Below are 20,362 nucleotides of genomic sequence, written 5' to 3' on the forward strand. Positions count from 1 at the left end.
CCTTTGGCCAAGGAAATGAGTGGGACCCACAGTCACCCCCAGACCCATCCAACATTGTCAGGGTTCCCCCAAAGAGCCTTTGGGACCTCCCCCCTTCAGCTTTTTCTCCAAGCTGCAGAGGCCACATTGCAGCAAGACCTGTCCCCTCCCCCTTCTGTGGACCTGCCAGTGAAATTGACCCCTTCACAAGGTGGGGGCTGAGACTGCCCAGCTCACAGTAGGGGTGCCCTTCGAAGTAGGCGGGGAGGCCTCTCCCCACCTGGGGCCCTGGGGCTGAGGCCTAGCTCTAAGGTGGAGCTTCTCATCCCACACAAAGAGGGTCAGGGCCCTTGAACTTCCCTGTGTACTGGACGCCGGTGGGCTCCCCCATGAATCTTCAACCCGCCTATCACCCCTCCAGAAAATCAGTTTCCTGCCTGCCTGCGGACAGAGCCAGGGGCATTGTTGTGCCCCTTGCAGGGAGAGAACTCACCCACTTCCTGGGCTGGCTGTTTCCAAATTCAGCAAGACTCTGGCTGGTCCCAGTGTAGGAAAAGGAAATAGTAACTTTTGGACCCCCTTTGCCCCTGAACACGGAAATAGTCTCTGCTCATTACTAAACCTCGAGGCACTACGGGGACAGGTGAATATTCAAAGAACTAGATATGGGGGCGGCGGGGGGAGGGGAGACCTGCAGGTGACCTGGGTTGATCTTGGAATCTGCCACTGCGTGGAGGCTCCGGGACTGTTTACGTGATGGGCCCCCAGGCATTTATCGGAGCTGTCGGGGGCGTGTCCACGTGACCTCAAGTATCCCCACTCGCGCCCACTGGGGTAGGGTTGAAGTGCGCCTGGGCGAAGTGGGCTAGGGGCCTCGCGGGGCAGCGCACCTGGAGGCGGCGAGTTTGCTGCGCAGTCGGGTGATGGGTGATGTGGGGGACAGCCCCTCCCTTCTCTAACTTCCCCTGCCGCGAGCCGCAGGGACCTCAAGCTCCTTGGAGGGGACAATCTTCCCCCAAAGTCTAGGTCAAGGACCCGGCCGCGGGAGGGGGATGCATGGGGGTGGGGAGCGCACTCCCGCGAGTGCGGCTGGAACCCGGTTCTGCTTCCCCGGGACTGGGGTGTGGAGGGCAGGGGTCCCAAACTGACTCCTTTAGGAAGGGGACCCAAAGCCCCTCCGCTGCGCGGGTCCCTGGTCTATGGGGCCGCCACCTCCTGGCCCTTTAAGAGCCCGCCCCCTTCCCCGTCACCCCGCCCCGCGGCCCGGGGAGGGGGTACGGGGGAACCTCGCCGGGGATTGGCGCAGCGCGCGCCCTCTCCCCGGCCCCCGCGCGGTGGGAACCGGCAGCCCCGTCTAGCGCTGACGTCAGACCGTCTGCCTGCCTCCGACCGCGGTCTCGGAGCGAAACCCGATCTCCTTGGACTTGAATGAGGAGGAGGCGGCGGCGGCGAAGGAGGAGGCGCTCGGCTGGGGGAAGCCAGCAGCAGAGGCTCAGCCCCGGCGGCACCGCGCGCCCCGGCTGCCAGCCCATTTCGCGGACGCCACCCGCGGGCACTGCCGACGCCCCCGGGGCTGCGGAGGGGCGGCCGGGGGGCGCCGGGGAGCGCGGCCCCGCTCACTGAGTCCCGCGGCGCCCCGGAAACTTGGCGGCGTCCCGAGCCCGGCGAGCCGGGGCGCGCCTTCCCCGCCGCGCGCCTTCTGCATGCGGGGCCCGAGCACCGGGCGCCGGCCGGAGCCCCCCCCGGCCGCCCCCGTGCCCCCTGCGCCCCGCGCTGCGCCGCCACGCCGTCCATGCACCGCTTGATGGGGGTCAACAGCACCGCCACCGCCGCCGCCGGGCAGCCCAATGTCTCCTGCACGTGCAACTGCAAACGCTCTTTGTTCCAGAGCATGGAGATCAGTGAGTGACCCCGCGCCCCCCTCCCCGGAGGCCCCATCGGGCTCAGACGTTGAGGCGAGGCGCAGCTGCGGGCGGGGGACCGGGCTGTGCGCGCCCCCACGGGCCGTGAGCCCTGCGCCCCGGCTGCGCCCGCCGCGCCCCGGACGCGCCCTCCCGGCTCGCGGCAGCTGGCGGCCGGCCCGGCTTTGTCCCGCGGCGCTGCGAGCCTGGAACGGCCCCCGCTGCCCGCGCCCCGCCCTCAGGGTCTCGGACCCCGGACCCAGTAGTGGAGGGCCGCGGAGCGCCGGGCGAGAGAGGGCTGGGGCGGGCGGCTGCGTGAAGTTTCCATTTTATTTCCCGAAGGGGCAGTCGCGATGGACCAATTAGGCCGGCTCTAGATCAACTTTGGCTGGGAGGGGGGTGGCGGGCGTGTGAGACACTGTCTGGCCCGCGAGGTGTCTGGTCTCCGGCTGTGTGTCTGGAGTGTGCGTGGCGCTGTGTGCCTTGGTCTATGTGAGTGGGTTTCCGTGCGTTTGTGGAGCGTGCGTGTCTGTGTCTCTGGGTCTCAGCGCGGCTGTGTGTGTGTGTGTGTGTGTGTGTGTCTGGGTCTGGGTGGCCGTCTGTCCCAGAAGGTCGTGCTGGCGAGTCTCCTTGCGTCTGCTGCTCCTCTCTGGTGGGTCTGGGGACCGTTTGTGTCCAGGTGTCTGAACCCAGGGCTCAGCCCCAGTGGGTCTGGCCCAACGTGGATCTCCAGTATGCGTGTCATTGTGTGAGTGTCTGTGTCCCCGACGCACCTATAAATATCCTCTGTCTGGACAGCTTGGCTCAGTCTCACTGGGACAGTGGTTACAAATGAGTCAAAGTTTGGGGCTGTCTGTGTTCCGGTCGGCCCGGCCCTGACCCTGACCGGGGAGGTGGGCCGCGGGTAGGGAGGGGACTGCGTGAAGCTCAGTCTGACTCCCCCTGTCCTCCCCCCCTACACAGCCCACCTAGGTGGAGGTGTGGTGGGATGGGGGAATTGGCTGCCACCCCCCGGGGTCTGCCTTCTGGCGGACACTGCTCCCCCAGCCGGCCCTTCTGAGGACCCCTTGCCTCTCTGAACTTCGGTTTCCCCATCCTGGCCCCCCCCCACCGAGGACCTCGGGCCAGGGCCACACGGCCCTGTCCTGCGAGGCCCGGCCTTCCAGCTGGAACGAGGAGCCAAGAGGCAGCTGCCACCCAGCCAGGGCAGTCACTAGGTGACTCATAAGCCAGTTTCCGCAGGCGGCTGCCACGGTTCTCGGCCCCTGAGCCTGTACAGTGAGGCGCGAGGGGTAAAAATAACCCGTGACCGGCCCGGCTGGGGCAGGCTGGCGGACTCGGGTACTGGTGGGTCCTACCATTCACCTCGCCCCACTCCCTCCAGTCCAGGAATTAAGAGCGTCGCTCCCCCCGCCCCCCTGCACCCAGTTGCCCTGCGCCAGGGCAGCGAGGTGCCAGGAGAACCTGCCCAGAGAGCCAGCGTTTGCGGAATTGAGTTGCATTTAAACCAGATTGCCTCCCAAAGGCCCTTTGTGAACTCGGGAGGCTAATGAAATGCACGAGAGGATGTTATTAAAATATGTTTGCACATGTTTGGACAGAGCCTCGCCGCTGCTAAATGGATTGCTGCTTCGGGCCCCTCCGTGCCTTGCTCTTAGCCCCCCCACCCCCTTCTGCAAAGCTGCACAGGAGACCTCCCGCCCAGGGGGTCCACGTTGTGTCAAACTTGTCACCTTGAGGGCTGGGCACTGTCAGACTTTCTGCTCTTGTCCTTTCTTTGGGCCCAGGACTTTTTAAAAACATTCATTCTCACTTCTGTCTCTTCTTTGGCTAATATTTCAGCTGACACTGAGGTGCGGACAAACCCATTGCCTGCAGGGACCCTTGAGGGTAGCCCTGGAACCCTGGCCTGCCCCGCTGGCCCCCCGGGGGGCGGCCCATTAGTCACCGTGTCTTTTTTACGCAGGGCCCCCTACTTACTGGAAGAAAGCCCAGGGCAGGAGGAAGCAGCTTTAAAACCCAGGTATAATGTAACAGTTTGTTGCCAGTGCTAATCAGATTTCACTGAAGGGTCTGCTGGAGGAAGCCTCCAGGCCTGGGTTTTACACAAAAAGATAGGGAGGGGAGAGAGGGGAAGGAAGAAGGGAGAAAGGAGAGGAACTGAAGGGTGGGTCCTGGGTGTTCACAGGGTAGACAGCACAGCTGCGGATGGATTTGGACTTGGGCTGCCGGGTGGGGTGGGGGGGCTGTGCTCCTGGGAGGGGTCGCTGCCCTTGTTAGGGCCTCCCTCGGAGCTGCTGCCTGGGCCTCCGTTTCCTCACCTGAAACATGAGACCACGAGGCAGAAATTGTACCGCCCTTCCTTTCGGGATGGGGCCTCTGCGCTCCCAACTCCGGCTGGAGGCCTCTGGGCCGGAGGGGTCCTCGTTCCCACAGTGCTGCTGTGGTCTTCGGTTGCCCCCGTGTCGGACCTGGAAGGGGCCCACGCAGGGCTCACGCCATCATTCTGTAGAGGCGGCAGGGTGGCGATGGAAAGCTTTGCCCCAGGTCCCGAACCCACGCTCGACCTGGACCCAAGGCTCTTCTTCCTCATGGAGCTCATGCACACACTGTCCCTTGAACCTGAACTTGGGCACCAGAGTAGGTCCACCTGGAACTCGGGGGACTTGAGGAAATGAGCAGCATCCTGTTTGCACCCTGGAGGTGGCAGCGGGTGGAGTGGGGGGCGGGGGGCGGTGAGTAGGAGGGCTCTGGGGAAGCCAGACACCTAGAAAGGCTTGACTTGACTTTACCAAGGGGCTCCGGGGGCCCCCATCTTTTCTGAGAGCCAAGGGGTGGTGTCTGAGGGCAGTACACTGTCCCCAGAACACACCCCGCGGAAAAAATGCGTCATTCCTTAAAAAGCAGGGGTCTTGGGATTGAAAGCAGGGCCCCCCAGTGACAGCCCACCCGAGGCCGCAGCCAGCAGGGAGGGGAGTTAGCTCCGGCTTCCTTTTGAGGAAAAGAGTTCCCTTGGCACGCATTTTTTTTTTTCTTGGCATTCTCGTTGACCTGCTTTTAGTTCAGCCGTGTCTCTTAAAAATGACCCCGTCTTTCTCCATCAGCTTCTGCTCCTGGGGGGCAGGTAGCAGCCAGTTGCTCCCTGGACAGACTGACTTGTCTGCCACGCAGCTGCCGGCTCTCGTGACAACACTTCTCGAGGGCCCGGGGAGGCGCCCCCGGCCCCACACCCACGCTGCTGCCCTGCGGGGAGTGTGGGCGGCGGCGGCAGCTCGGTTTTCCGACACCGCTGGGGTCGCTCGTCGATCCTCGGGTTCGGCCTCGCCCGCTGGCCCCAGACACACAGCCCCGCACGGCTTTCAGAGACTCTCGGGACGCTCGGCCTTCTGGTGGTTGGCCGGACACGGGCTACTCAGGGTTCGCGCTCGACTGCAGGGTGTCTCAGCCTCCGGGCCAGGTGATTCCTCCGCATCCCCGACCCCTCCCCCTGCCCCTCCCCGCCAGACGCCGGCAGGAGCAGTATCTACTCCCCCGCCAAGTTGCGACAACCCAAACTGTCTGCAGACTTTGCCCAATGTCCCCTGCAGGGCATCCCCCCCCACCCCCCGCCGCCCGCCCCCCGCCCCCAGGCTGAGAACCACTGCTTTAATCAGTTCCTGGTTTCTGCAGGGCCGGTGGGGGCGGGCAGGGTGCTGGGGGCAGGACGGCAGGCAGGTCCCAATCGCCGGCAGAGCCTCAGTTCCCTTCAGAAACCGGCCCCCAGAAAGACCAAGGTCGCTGTCCGGTTTGCACCAGCCGCTCCTCGCCGAGCCCCCAGGGAGGAGGGCCTGCTGTGTGCAGGAGGGGAGGGGGCTCCCTCTTGCTGGAGTTTTTGGTTTTCCTTGTGGATTCGCATTTATTTGGAGGAGAGACTCTGGCACCCGCAAGAAGTCGGTATTGCAGGATTCAGTTTGAACTATGGGCGTCCAGGGCCCGTCGTGTCCCCCTGGGGACCCCCCTCAGCTGGGATCTTCAACCCCCAACATTTTAGGACTGGGTCTGCGGTTGGGGTGCAGTTAGGGCTCGAGTGTTGGCTGGACCTCAGGTCGGGCGGAGGGTCAGGGTGGGGCCAGCCACAGCGCCCGGCATGGCCCAGCGTCGGGGCGCGCTTGGTGTTTATCAGGACAGAATGTGTCATTGCTCCTGCGTGCACATGCTGCGCACACGCACACCCACGCACGCCTGCTCCCGCCTGCACACCCACACATGTGCACGCACACCCACACTCAGCCGCTACCCCTCTGCCTTCCCCACCAGCTTCTCCTTGGGTGGGGAACGGTTAGCACATCTCCTGGGCACGTTAAAAGAAGACAAAACAAGAAACGGGAAGAAAGTGCACACATGTTGCGCCACTGTATGCACCGTCCCTTGGAGAGGAGGCGGGGAGTGGAGTGACGTGGGAAGCGGCTGTGGGGAGGGTCCCGGGGTGGCTGCGGGGCTCCCGCACAGCGAGGCGTGTGTACCCCTGAGCGCCTCAGAGCCGCGGCTCAGGCGCACCCGGGAGCCTGTCTCCCCGGGGCTGTGAGACGTTACACAGCGTGGTAGTAACGGGGCCCCAGTTTGCCCTGCGGTGGGCTGCAGAGAACGGGGTACACCCTGAGGGGCCACTGCCCCCTGGCTCACCATGGCCACGTGGGCCCTGTGGGGCCAGATCTTTCGTTCCAGGGACCTGGACTGCTGTGAAACCAGGGATTTTTCAGTGCCAGCAATTCCCTTTTCTTCTCTCTCCGGGGCCCCGAGAAACCTGCCCACAGACCCCCCCCCCCCCCCCCCGTCACCTGTGCGCCGCAGTCGGTTAAGAGTGTGGCCGAGGGCTGGAGGGGTGGAGACCCAGCTCAGTTCCAGAACGCACTGGCTGCGTCGCCCCTTTCGTCCCTTGGCCTGTCGGTGAGGTGGGGCAGCAGCAGCCCCCTGTGCCGGGACGTCAGGAGTGTCCGGTGCTCAGGGCACCCCGCACCCCTCTGTGAAGTCACAGCAACGCAGAGCAAGCCCTGACACCTCGGGGTCTCACCAGGGCCTTGTCAGGCTGGCAGGAAGTGTCTGTCACCAAGCTGGAGACAGTCCCCAAATGGCCTGCCAACAGGAGCGGGGGCGGGGGGGTGCAGCTTCAGCGCCCCTAGGTGGGCCTGGAACAGTTTGGGGCACCCCGGGCTTTCCGAGAGCCCCGGTTGGCCCCTCTCTTCCGTTTCCAGGGTGACTGATAGGTTTTCGCTTCCCCTCCCTTTCCTAGTTGGATACAGAGAGCTTATTACATGCCAGGTACTAGTGACACATTTTTCTCAATCTTCAAAACAACTCCGTGGGAGAGGCATGGCTAGCGCCAGTTTGCCGATGCAAAAGGTAGGATCAGAGAGGGCGAGGCAGGTGCCCGGGTCACACAGCCGGAAGCTGATGCTCTGCCTCCTTCCCCGGGTGCCGCACTGACTCCCTGAGCCCCGGCGTCCTCTCTGCCGGACTTGACCATTGCCGTTGCGTTTCAGAATTTGCCCTTAGACCGTCACAGGCCTTAAGGGAGGATCACGCGCGGGCCCCCGCTCGGGCCCCGCACTGGCTGTTCCAGGTGCTGGTCCAGGTGCACCGCAACACCAGGGGTCCCCCAGGCAAAGCCCGGCCCTCCGACAGCAGCCACGCTGGGGAGGACACTCAGAAACCGTGACGTCACGAGAGGCCGCCCAGGGCCCCAGACTGGTCGCCCTGTGTGGGCTCCCAGGGTGCCCCGTGAGTCTCTTCTGTCAGAGCTGCCGCCGCAGGGCATTGACAACTGTGTGATTAGCGAGCCGTACCTGTCCCCTCTGGTCCCCCAGCCCTGGGAGACTCACGTAAGACCTCCGCAGCCCGGTAGGCCCCTCCTGTGTGTATGAGCAGAGAAAGGGGGTGGGCCGGCCAGGCAGACGGGCTCGTAGAACATTCCAGACCAGAGAGGAGGCAGTCAAGACTCTGAAAACCCTCCTTTCCCGGGCGCGAGGATCCCTCCGGAGCTCTCCCGCCGCACAGGACGGCTGCGGAGCGAGCGAGTGGTGAAGGCACCTCCTGCGCAGTGTTACTCAAGGGCTCCAGGGAGGGGCCCCCCCTCGGGGCGGGAGGCTCTGCCTCCTTAGCCTCTGGACACAGTGCAGCTGCACCGAGGGGCTGGAGCAGAAATCCAGCGCGGAGGGGACCCCTCCGCTGTCCCGGGAGACACCCAGGTTTCTCAGGGTTGCTGCAGTGCCAGTGAGAGTGGCGGAGTGACTGAAAGGCATCGCTTGGTGCCTGTCCGCGCCCCAGAGGGCGAATTTCTAGGGTGATTCTTTTCTGCACGCACAGTCAGTCGCCCCAGGCTTGGGGCATTTTTCAGTCACTCTCCTACCTACCCACCGGCACCCACGGGTGGAGCTGGCTTTTGCTGTGCTGCAACAGTGAGGTGCCACACATTGAAAGGAGTGAGGCGGCCACGGTGACTCACCTTCAGAGGCGGCAGGTGGGGGTGGCGTCTCCGTGGTGGTGCTCCGCGAATCCTGCTGTGTGTGTGTGTTTCCCTCTGGGGCAGGGGGTGGGGGTGGGAGGGAGGGAGGGAGAAGGGCCGGGTTGCTCCGCCCAGCATCCGAGCCCACCACCGGCTCGCCGGCGAGTCCGGACCCGGGGAGGGGAGGCTCTGATGTCCTTCCCCTGCCCATGTGTTTCCCTCCACCAGCCCTCACCTGAGGATGTGTCCGTTGGTTTTAGAGAGAGAGGAGGAGAGAGAGAGAAACATCGATCGGTTGCCTCCCTATGTGCGCCCCGACCGGGAATTGAGTGTGTCCCTGGTCCATGATGATGCTCCAACACACTGAGCCACCCGGCCGGGGCTCCCTTTACCTGTGTTGTAACCACAGTCATTTGTTATCATCTCAGCGGATTTGGGAAACGGCTGTACTGGCAGGAAAGAGTTTTCAGTGTTCGGTGACAAGTATAAAACCCCCAGTGGCTCTGGGACCTGACTGCTGGGTAGGGTTTTCTTCTGCTCTCTTCGAGCCAATCTTAGAAACCACCCCCTGCCCTCCGGGGCTCCGGGGCTCCACGCTGGGCTCCCCCGGGCCGGACAGGTACAGCCTTGGTCTCTGAACAGTCAACGCAGGTGTGCAACACCGCCTTGCCTCTTAAACTTGGAGGAATTGCCCCACGTCCGCTGTCCCTCGTGTGGACGTTGGTGGGGGTAGGGGAGGGGCAGCTTTGGGACCCTGGTTAGGACGGGTCGAACCTTTAGGAGAGAGCGGGTGTTCAGTAAACAGCGGCACAGCTGGTGACGGGGAGGAGCGACGGTGTTCCTCGGTCCCCCCGCCTCCCCCCGCCCCGTGGCTGCAGGGAGCTGGCCGTGGAGTTCTGCAGACGCCAGCACGAGATGGGTCTGTCCGGGGCAGCTGTCACCCCTGGACAGGGAGTCACCGGTTCCTGGTGTGGGGCTCACGCAGGCTTTCTCCCTCTGTTGGTCCTTAAGGTGTCCGGGAGCTCGTGTTTCCATCCCTGGCTTGGGAGGTGGGGGGTCGAAAGTGGCAAATCCCATCATGGATGAGTTGGGGTGTCAGTGATTAAGAATACGGAAATACGTGCTTTTGCATATGAAACCACACGTCTGCATGTATGTAAGATATAAACGCATATCTTATCCAGTGTGTAGAATACGTATAAGGGTGTGCGTTCCACTCCCCGAGGCTGGAGGCCTCTCTGAGGTCCCTTGACTGGAGTCCCGGCTGATACGACTGGGGCTGAGCCTGAAGCTTTCCGCCCGGGGCTCTCCGAGGCCGCTGAAACCAGGGTCCCCGGGCTCTGCCCTCAGAAGCAAGATAAGTAAGGAGCTGAGTCAGTTTCCTGCCGAGTTGAGGCCAAGCCAGCTGCCCTTTCCCAAAAGAGGTTTCTCAGCCCTGGTGGTCTTAGCTGCCTGCTGACCGCTGCCCCCCTCCAGTGGACTCCCTGAGGCGGTGTGCACCCCGCCCCCCCTGCCTGGCCGTGCCCATGACTGTCCAGGTAGTTGGTGGTACGTGGGGCCGCCGCCTCTGAGTGTACGCCAGGTGTAAGCTCAGTTTTATTTTCTTGTAACCGGCGTGCCCGCCAGGGTTGGCCATCCTGATGGGGACACTTTCAGACTTGGCTAACACTGTCCAGTGTGGCCCAGGTGCCTGGCCAATAGGTTCGGCCCCAGCCCTGGCGGGGGCCGTGGGGGCTCATCTCAGCACTGCACTTCCACGAGGGAGGCTGGTGGTTTGCCCGCAGCCACCGCAAATGCTCCCTGTTCGCCAGCAGACATGAAAGCAGGTAGACTAGCTTGCATCTGATGCTGGAGCTCCAGGCCCCGTCTGTTGAGAGGTGGCGGCAGAGTTTGGGTCCTTAGATGATGTGTTCCAACAGCCTCATCAGAGGGAGGAGACTCTCCATGTTCTGCTGCGGCCCTTGCGTCGGAGGAATAAACAAACAAAAGTTAACGTTAAGACTGGGGATGAGTACGACTATGTGTGCTGGCTCCCTGTCCAGGGCTTAGCTCTCCAGACGGAAGGAACAAGTGACGAGCGGGGGACAGAGGGTCCATTCAGGCCCCGGGAGCCCTGCGGGAACTCGGCGGCTGTCCCCCACTCCCGCTGGCACGTCCCCAAGTCATCTGGCTGAGGCGCGGGAGCTGGTCGCAGCCCTCACTGCCTTCCTAAAAACAATGTAGCCGGCCATAATTCTGTAAACCGATGAATCAACTTTGCGCAAGCACCCTGAGTAATTTCTTTGTTCTTCCCTTTCTGCGTTGTAATGGGTGTCTGTAGAAGCCAAAGGTTCGGGCTTGCAGGAGGCGTGATTCATTTATTGGCGTCTGGGCCGCTCCGCTACCTCTCGGGGGTTTCAGGGTGCCGTCGCGGTGAGCCCGGCGTGATTCACCCCGGGCCGAGCTTCGCAGCCCGTGGGGTCGTGACCATCCGAGGGAACTCTGTGCGTGTGTGTGTGTGTGTGTGTGTGTGTGTGTGTGTTCTGAGCTCCTTAATGGGAGAAGGAGGAGGGTGCGCCGAGATGATGGAGAGGGTGTCAATTACATTAGTGAACATAACTGATTAAATAACCGCCGCCGCCGGCCCTTTAAACACCACTCCATCGGCCGCTGTCGATCGTGCCGATAGACCGAGCTGCACACTCGCTTATCTCGGCGGTATCGCGCCCGTGTTTATGGATCCCGATCTCTGAGCCGGCTGACGGGGAGGGGCGGGGGGGCGGGGGGGACGCCCCGTCCAACCCGGGGCAGGGTTCCCAGCCGGAAGCCGCCGAGGCAGGAAATGCCGCCTGTTAAAAAGTCTGCCAGCCGGGTCCACCCGGCAACAGTTGCCGTGTCTCCGCTTCGGGGTCAGGGGCCACTCCCCCACGCCCCTGCCGTCTTCCGAGCAGTGACAGTTGTCAGAGGTTTGCGGTCGATGAGTCTGTGCCTTGGCTGTGAAGGGTGTGAGCTCGCACAGGGAGCTTCTGGGTTTGCCTCATTTTACTCGTTACTCTGGGCCCTACGTAAAGTCGTCACCGTCCTCCCGTCGAGAGGGTCATTAGTGTCGCTCGCTGCATGGCCCGGAGGTGTCGTTAGGAGGCCAGCTCCCAATGCCCTGTGCACCTGGGCCCCGCCCGCGGCTGCGCGGTCCGTCCGAAAGCTGCCTGTGTCGGAGACTCTTCCTCCCCCCGGCCACGTCTCCCTGCAGCCCCCTCTGGTGCGTTCTCCACCCGCAGTTTCCCGCCACGGCGCCCCCCTCCCCCCCGAACCAGGGTCCTCAGCCGCTGTGGCCCTTCCGTTGGGGGAGCACCCAGCCGGCATTTATCAAGCTGCTGTGTGACGCTGCGGGTGTGGACCCGGAATGACGGCCTGGCCCTCAGCCCGGCCCGAGACGTGGCCCCCTCCTCCCTGCACGCAGTCTGCTGGGCTGCAGTCCCTCGGGGTGGAGCTCTGTGTCCGCGCCCCTCCCGGGCCCCGGGTGGGCCTGAGCCGTGCAGTCCCCCACGCCCGCCGGTGAGCCTCAGGAGGTGAACTGGGCGCTCTCTGTGCGGGGCACTGGCCGGCCGGTGTGGCGGGCGGTGGGGGCCCCAGACTCCTGGAGAGAGAGAAATTCCTCCTGTTTGCAGCCACCAGGGCGCCCTGTCTGCCGCTCCTCGAGTCACCTGGGGGCTGCCGAACAAACAAGTCAGGGACAGTTCCTCGTGTGCGTTCGAAGGATGTGCCGGCCCCTTGGAGTGGCCCAGCCCCCGCCTTCTGCTGTCAGGCCTGGGTCCCCCTCGGAACCTGGGCTTGTTTGTGGCCAGATCTGGAGTAAGACCCCCCCGCCCACGGCACTCAGCCTCCCGAGGGTACTTCACTTGCCTTTGTGTCTCAGTCAGGGCCACACACTCAGCTGCCACAGGAGCCTCCATTTTGCCTCGCATCTTCTTTCCCCGGACGTCTTGGGCCCCACCTACGCATGCTGTGGCATTCCTTTACATTGTAGTGAGAACAAGCTCCGGACCCTTTCCCCAGGATAGACTGGCGCGAGGGAGAGTGGGGTGTGGGAGGAAGGAGAAAGGGAGAGGCTGGGAGGCGTGAGCACCCAGCACCCAGCAACTCTGTCTTCTGATCGTCTTCTTGATGTTTGCTGCTGACGGCGGGCCTCTCGAATCCCAGCTGTGACTCCCTGAGCACCACCCGCCCCGCCGCCGCCGTGTTCGTCCTCTTGGCAACCCCACGTGCACGGGAGGCCACAGAGCTCAGGCACGTGCGTGCGGCTGCGGCGATCACCCAGCCGGGGGCAGAGCCAGGTTTCAGCGTGCGGGCCGCAGGGCTCCGGAGCCTGGGCGTTTGCCCACCAGCCCCTGAGCTTCAGGACCACCTGTCACCCGCGGGAGGGTGTGGCCGACACCAGGCCTCACTGCTCCTTTGCCCTCTGGCTTCTCCCGCTGGGCCTGTGTCCCCTTTAGTCCCCTCCTCCACACGCTCCGTGTCTTGGAAGGGTCCCCTGGCCGTGGTCCTGGGGCTTAAGGCTGCAGAGGGCAAGAATTTGTCTGGCGTCGGGTTGCAGCTGAGGGGAGAGAGGGGTCACCGTGACCTGTGGGGGGCTGGGCAGGGGCTGGGCTCCCCTGAGGTGCCTTGTTGCAGGGGAGGGGAGAGCCCAGAGGTCACGTGGGCTGTAGGGTCCCCCCAGCCCTGGCTGACGGTGAACCCCGACACTCAGGCCCCCCCTGGGCCGGTCCCTGGGGGTGGGGCAGTGGGCTTCTTACAGAATCCCCGAGTGATTCCAGGGTTTGGTGGTGTGGAGCGCCCCCCAGGCTGGCCCCAGCCCCCTGCTTGCACCCGGACAAACCGAGGTCTGGAGGGGGTAAGGGGGAAGCCAGGCCGGTTTATCGCTGAGTGCCTCCCGTGACATTCATGGGGCACTGCCCGCAGCGTCGACCCCGCAGAGCCGCCCGCACTGGTGGGGACTCTGCTCACAGGCGTGTGCCTCTCTCCGTGAGCCGGGCCCTGAGCGCCGCCCTTGTCCCCGTCTTCCCGCGCAGGGCCGGCCCGTCCTGCCGTCCTCCGGGCCAGGTGCTGCAACAGCGGAGCGACCCCGCCAGCAGCGCCGGGTCCGGGGGTAACCGGGGCTGTGACGGGCGGAGTGGGGGGCTGTAGCGTTCTGTCTTTAGTTCAGTGGACGGCAGGGGCAAACCGGCTGGGCACATGCTTCCACCAGGACCAGGACTGGCCTTGGCGTCCCGGCGTCCCGTGGCTGGCAGGACATGGCCCCGAACCTGGCCTTTAGCTGCCGCTGCCCTCGACCTCAGACTTTGGGGTTCTTGGCAACCTTGAGAGGCCCTTTGTCTCCCTGGGGAAGGCTCGTCACATCTTCGCAGGGGTGTCTTGGCGCAGGGGGTGGAGGGGACAATCTCAGAGGTGGGACCGGGCCTGGTGGGCCCACGGTCAAAGGTGGCGTGTCCCGGACTCGAGGTTTGCTGGTCCCTGACAAGTCCACACTCCTCTCTCTGCCTTGCCGTCTCCTCTCTTCTCTGTTTTCCTCTCTGGAAAATGGGCACAATTGAACCCAGGGCTCTTGGGAGAAGATAGAAGATGTGGCAGAGACCCCGTCAGCTGTCCCTTTACGCTGTTACACGTCCTCTCGGGCCCCCGCGTGCCCTCCGCGTGGGTGGCTTATTGAGGCAGAATGACAGACAGAAGTGCGGCCTAGGACGGGTTGTGGCATGTGTGGGGGACAACTGTCCAGATCTGGGGGGCCGCCCCTCCCCAGTCTGCCCCTGCGCCCTGAGCCCGGCACACTCGCTCACCAGCTCACGGTTTCCCGGGGCAGAGCCCGCGTACGTGGAATCCCACCTCCTGTTCCCTCCCGTCGCCTGGCTCTTGCCGGCAGCCCCCCGGCTCGGGGGCCCGCCCACGCCGCGTGGGTCAGCGGTGATTCCCTTCTGACTGAGTTTGCCCAAGGGCCCAGGGCGTGCGAAAGAGACGGGCTGGGCCCAGAGCGGTGACTGTCCAGTGGGGCGATCCCAGCCGCCTCCGTGGGGAAGGGCTTGCAGCCTGAACCTGGGCCTTGTCCCGGGTCCTGGGGACCAGACGTCTGTCCAGCCCCAGCGCAGGGCGGGGGGGGGGGGGTGGTCTCAGGGCGGTGGCGGAGCCCTCGGAGACTCAGCAGGCTACACCTCCACCACCACCCGGCCCGGCCCAGCCCCGCCCGCCAGCCATCAGCCATGCACGCCGGCCCGCCGGGTCGCCTCACCTGCCCCGCATTCCTCTTCAGGGAAGGAGGATGTGGGCGACTCCAGACAGGTGTGAGTCACGTCTGGGGGAGGCGGTTACTCACCGGCGGCGAGCTCGAGGCCCGGTTCCCGTGGGGCTGCCCGGCCGCGGCCCCGTCCTGGCGTTCCCTGGAGAGCGAGACAGTGACCGCAGAACAGCCTCGGGGCCAGGCCGGCAGTCCGGCCGGCGTCGTGGCTCCCTCACTGACCCGCTCCCGGGCCCCAGTCCGCCCTTTTCAGCCCGTCAGACGGGGTGTCGGTGAGTGTCCTGACGTCTTTGCGCCGTTAGGGGACAACACGTCGCCGCTCTCCGTTACTGAGCGCTTGCCGAGCGCGTTCCCACGGCCGCGGCAGGAGCTTCTCTGCCAGACCCGTTTCTCAGATGGGCAAGCCGAGGCTCCAGGGACGGGCGTCGCTTGCCCACGTGCGCAAGAGCAGTGATTGGCCGAGCTGGGTCTGGAACCCCTCGAAGCCACCGCCTGCGTCGTGATCGCCTGACCTGGTCGGTTCGGGGACGTCGACAGACCCACAGCAGACCGGCCGCCCATGAGAAAATTCTGGGTGGCGTGCGGACAGGCATTTCACACTGAACAGCCGTGTGCTGAGGTGGGTGCGTGAGCAGAAGTGTGCGTTAGGGGAAAGAAGGAACAAGCACCTCGCTGGTGCCTGAACGTTACCGTGTAAGACATAGTTCGGTCGTAAAAGTGGGTCCGTTGAATGGTTGTCGAAAATGTAAAATGAACAGATTGAGGAATCGTCGTTCGTTCCATGGGTGTTTGGAAATGGGGAAGAAGTCGGGGCGGCTGGTCCAGAGCGACAGTGACCGTGTCCTCGGGGGCTTCACTGGGCGGTTACAGACCCCCAGCGCCTCCCGCAGAGTGGAAGCACTTCGCCCTTTGGCCTCCTGAGGTCGAACGGCCGTTTGAAGGTCGGGGTCAACTGGATTCTAATGAGGTCAAGGTCATGGGGTCATGTCAGCCCCTGGAACCCAGTGGCATAGTCCGTAGGCGGGGAGTTACGGGTGGACAGGAATCTCCCGTGCTCCCCCCAGTCCCTCAGCTCAGAGGGGGGGTCCAGCTCTGAGGACGGCTGGGGCCGAGGGTGGAGGGCAGCCCTCTGCCCCACAGGACTCTCACGGCCCACCCTCCGCAAGGGGTGCCGGGGAGCTTCCGTGCTGTGCCCGGTCCCAGCCGGGTGTCGCCTGCACTCTGGGTTTGAGCCAAGGTCTCTGCACTCTTTATGTGTAACGGGGACAGTATTTCTCCTCCCTTTCGTTGCCCTGGAGTCTGGCGCTGGTGGGTGTTTCGCAGGACGGATCTGTGGTTTATTAGCCAGCCTCCTAACGTAGCGTTTGGCTCTGGGGAGAGGAGCCGTGGTGGGAAACCGACGTGTGTCCGGGCCCAGGGCCTCGCCAGGCTGCATGGGTCCCCAGGGTCACCCCCAGGGTCACTGGTCACTGCTGGGGAGTACCCCGGTGGCAGAGGGGCTCGGGGGAGAGCGGCCATGTGTCCGGATCGGGCTTTGGCAGAGCTGCGCTGATTTCTACAATGCTGTTTTCAAGACGGTTTGCCTGTGACAGGGGCTGGGGGGGGTTGTTTGAGGACCCCACAGTGAGACTGGAGGTGAACCCCCGGAGAGGGGGCCGAGCTCCCTCGAGGGACCCAGCCTGTGAGTCCGAGAGGAAAGGGCAGGGCAAGCGGGAGCACGGGGCCCTCCCTCCTCTGCCCTCTGCCCTCTGCCCTCCGCCCTCGGGGCCTCCGGGGCCTCCGACCTGACTACCCGTCTAGGAATGTGGATTGCAGCTCGACTGGAATGGGACGGATCCTGGCTGAGCGGGTAGGGCTGTGGTTCCGCTGCTTTGGGGACTGTCTGGGCGTCCTGTGGTCTCTCTGTGCCCAGACTCTGCCTGCTCGGTTCTGGTTAGATCTGGTTTGACCACCTCCCTGAGACCTCAGGCCACGCGAGGACCGAATCAACGGCGGGTCGTGATGAGGCGGGGAAGTCGGGAGATCGGTCCCGGGGGGTTTGTCTCGCAGCCCTTGTGGCGGGGCCAGGACTTGCACCCCAGCAGGCGGCCGCCACACTCTCACTGGTTTATTGGCCAGGGGACAGTTAGGGCCCGTTATGCGTCTGAGCAACCTTGCAGCCAACTGTCCGTCACTGGGAAGGGCAGTGTTCCCCTGAGAGTGTCCGGGTGAGGGCGGGTGGACGGAGGGACCCCACCCCCGTCTGACTCCGGCTTCTGCAGGCCACCCTGCCAGGGGCTGCCGGGCCGGTGGGCCGGGGGTGGGGGGCTGCCCCCCCTTCTCCATCTGGCAACCTCGGCTCCCAAGGAGTTCCTCCCGGGGCCAAGAGCGGCCGTGCCGTCCCCTGCCGGCTGTGGGCCCGGCGGAGGTCCAGCCGGGCTCCCCTCTGGGGCCTGAGCAGAGGACGGGGTTTGGGGAGGAGGACCGGGCCCAGGGACGCCAGGCACCTGGGGCGGCGAGGTGGCGGACTCCGTGCCCCTCTCCGGGCTGTCCTGGGCTTCCTGCCTCTGGCCCTGGCAGCCCCTCGTCTGCCCCTGCCCCCCACCCCGTGACTGCATGGGCCCACCTAATCTGAAGTCCAGCCCAGCCTGTTGAACCCCCAGTCAGGCCAGCCCCGGGGTGCAGGGGAGCAAGTGGGTGCCGGGGGCCGGGACCCTGGAAGAGGACGGCCGTGGGTCCTGGGTCAGCCCCCACCACTCAGGAGAGTGTCCTTGGGGCTGCTCCCCGCCCTGAGCCCCTGCCCTCGGCCGCAGAACGGGGGTCGTCAGCTGCTTCGTAGGCTCGTGGTGAGGACCGAACGAGCGTAGGAGCCCAGCCCAGTGCCAGGCGCCCTGTCACTGCTCGGAAATGCGGCCTGTTCTGCTCTAAACACGCAGCCCGCGGTCAGCACTGAGGGAGACCCGGCAAGGAGGACCCCGAGACCTCCCTGGGAGACAGGGGTGTGGGCGTGGCTGGGGGCCTGGCTTCTAGGGAGAGGCTCCCGCCCTTCCGTGGGGGGTCACAGGCACCCGGTGCTCCCAGTGCCCAGAGGGGGTGGGGGTGGGGTGGAACGGAGGCTGTGGCCCCTGAGGGGCATCTGTGCCCCTGGGTGCTCGCGTGTGGACAGACTCCACCTGGAGACCTTGGCCGTGGCTCCGCCCCCGGGGGCAGCCCCGGGCCGTTTCTTCCCTGTTCTGGGGGTGCTGTGAGTGACGTCTCCGCCAGACCTGCCTAGTTTCCCACGGCAGAATAACGATTCCTTTTGGGAACAAGTGAGTCCCCCACCACCACACCGTGGAGGGACCAGGAACAGGAGGCTCTGGTCCCCTTGCGCCTCAGCCTGCTGTCCGCCCCGGACAGCCTCCTGGCCCCCCACGGCCCTCCCAGAGCCCCCAGCTCCGCCCCCCATCCCTTATCCCGTGGATGCACTGAGGAGGAAGAAGAGCTGGGGAGTGGGTCCCCTCATCCCATACCGATGGGGGGCTGGAGGGTGGAGAGGGGACCTCATCAAAGGGCCGTTCCCTCCGTATCCCACTCCTCATTCGTGGTTCACTCCACGCATTTATGAAGCGCCCGCTGTGCGCTGGGCCTCACGTTCTGGAAACACGCAGTATGACCAAGTCAGACGCAGACGGGGGGAGGTGGGCAGGACCCCCTTCTCTCTTGACCCCTGCGCCGTCCACCCACAAACTGGAGCCTGAGTCCCACGCAGTGGCCGCATTCGAATTCGTCAGGCGACGGGGTTCTGGGCGCCGGTGTGGAGCCTCAGGGAGAGAGACACGTCTCGCTCTCCCTCCAGGGTGCCGATCCGGGACCTGGGCTGGGCCAGGGACCTGCAGTTTTACAGCTTGTGGGAGGAGGAACCGAGTCGAGAGCCCCAGGCCCCAGGGTCCAGGCCCCAGGGTCCAGGCCCCTAGGTGCCCGCCGACGGCCCTGGGGCTGTGCCCTGGCAGCGTTGGCCCTCGGCCCCCGAGGACGGAGTGCAGGCCGAGGGGCTGGCAGGACTAGCGGGTGTCCCTTCCCAAGCTGCCGCCGGAGGGCCCGTCCCTGAAGAGGTAATTAGCATTTTTGTCTCCTGTGTCACGGGGAAACGGTGTGCCTCTTCTGATTGTGAAGAGTGATACATGCTCCTTATTTAACCAAAGTTCAAAGGACGTGATAAATGGCAAAGACAGAAGTCAGAAATGCCTGTAGTCCCTTCAGAAGATCGGTCATGACATAATTCAGCCGATCGGCTCCCCGCGGGCCTGTCTGCAGGCGTCGGCATCGAAGGCTGACAAAGGGCCGGGACCACCAGCGGTCAGGGAGACGGGCGCGGGCCCCCACCCCGGTCCCAGCCCACAGGACGTGCTCCGGGGCCCGGATCAGCCCTCACGGCGGGGGGGGGGCGGGGGGCTGCCTCTTTCCACCTGAGGGGCCGAGCTCCCGGGTCAGACTTCCGTTCAGCTTCGAAGGCGCCCGCTGGGGAGGCAAGTCCGAACAACCACAGGTCTGACGCTAGCCTCTCTGCACAGACCGGCCCCTGAGACCCAGAGAGGGCGCGTAGGGGCCTGGGGCCACACAGCCAGCAGCCACAGTCAGGAGTCCGGGAATGGGTCCCCCGGTTACGGCAAGGACTTCCAGACACGGGAAGACCAAGGGGTCCCTGTTGGGGACCCTCCACCCTCGTCCACCCAGAATATACCCGAGGCTTCCAAACCGGTCACCGTCATGAAACAGCTGACAGTCACAGCTGCCGCCCGGGTTCAGGAACTTTCCGAGGGCTTCCCGGGAATCCGCTCCTGTAGTGACAGCTCAGGGCTCAGGATTCCCCGCGTCTCCTTGGGGACAGCGTGCCCAGCCTGGCGGTGGCCCAGGCTGGGTTCCAGGTGCTGGGCTCTGGCCATGTCCCTGTCCCAGGAGGGCCAGACCGGGCAGGGCCCGGGCGGTGGGCTCAGCGAGCACCTCCCCGCCGCCGCCGCCCCTGCCCCTGCGCCCCGACCTTTCCGCCCGGGAGGCCAGGCGCCCCTCTCGGGGCACACAAAGCCCCTTCTCACATTCAGACGGGCGGTCTAGTCGCTCACACTCCCCTTTGTTCTGGAGGGTCAGGGGTTGGGGAGCGGCCCCGGCCAGTGGGACTTGGGCCCTGGCAGGAAAAAACCTTCCCCCAGCTGAGAGAGAAGAAAGGGGTGGGGGTGGATGGAGAGACACCCGTTTCCAAGGAGGCAGCAGCCTCTGTCTCCGCCTGCCCGGCCAGCGACCAGCCCTACCAGCCAGGCACGCCCTGGTGTGTAACGACGGGGGCGCTCCCGGCAGAAATGCGCCGTGAAACCCAATCGGGCTGACGCCCACTCGGGCCTGTGTGCCCGGAGCTGCTCCGAGGACGGCGTCTAAATAAAGCCCGTGCCCGTGGGTCCGGGCCAGCGTAGCGGCCGGCCAGGCGGAGCCCAGGGAACCCTGGGCAAGGAGGCGCGGGCTGCCACGGCCCCCCTGCCCGCCCGCTCGGGGGTGCGCGCCGAGTCCGGGTGCTGCCGAAAGGCCGGGGCCGGCGGGAGCCACCTTGTCCCTCTGGCCCTCGGTGTCACTGCCTGGGAGCCGACACCGGCCAAGGAGAGACGCAGGCTGTGCACCGTGATGCTCCGCTCTGGCTCCAAGTCCCGTGCTTGGCCTGCAGGGTCTGCGGCCTCCCAGGGCCTCAGGCTCCTCACCTGTGCAACGGGGGCAGGAGTGGCCACAGGG

General features: G+C 65.0%; 1 protein-coding gene across 1 annotated transcript in view; it reads left to right on the forward strand.

Annotated features, from left to right (window-relative positions):
* Nucleotides 1-1,293: 1,293 nt before the first annotated feature.
* PMEPA1 (prostate transmembrane protein, androgen induced 1) overlaps nt 1,294-20,362 on the forward strand; it is a 47,945-nt gene continuing 28,876 nt past the window's right edge. Inside the window, exon 1 of the mRNA XM_045833708.1 lies at nt 1,294-1,880. Coding sequence (XP_045689664.1) covers nt 1,772-1,880 — 109 coding nt within the window. The 5' untranslated portion in view covers nt 1,294-1,771. The remainder of the gene's footprint in view (nt 1,881-20,362) is intronic.

Source organism: Phyllostomus hastatus, unplaced genomic scaffold (genome assembly GCF_019186645.2).
Source record: "Phyllostomus hastatus isolate PE091 unplaced genomic scaffold, TTU_PhHast_1.1 phas_contig_17, whole genome shotgun sequence".
In the NCBI taxonomy this organism is placed as follows: domain Eukaryota; kingdom Metazoa; phylum Chordata; class Mammalia; order Chiroptera; family Phyllostomidae; genus Phyllostomus; species Phyllostomus hastatus.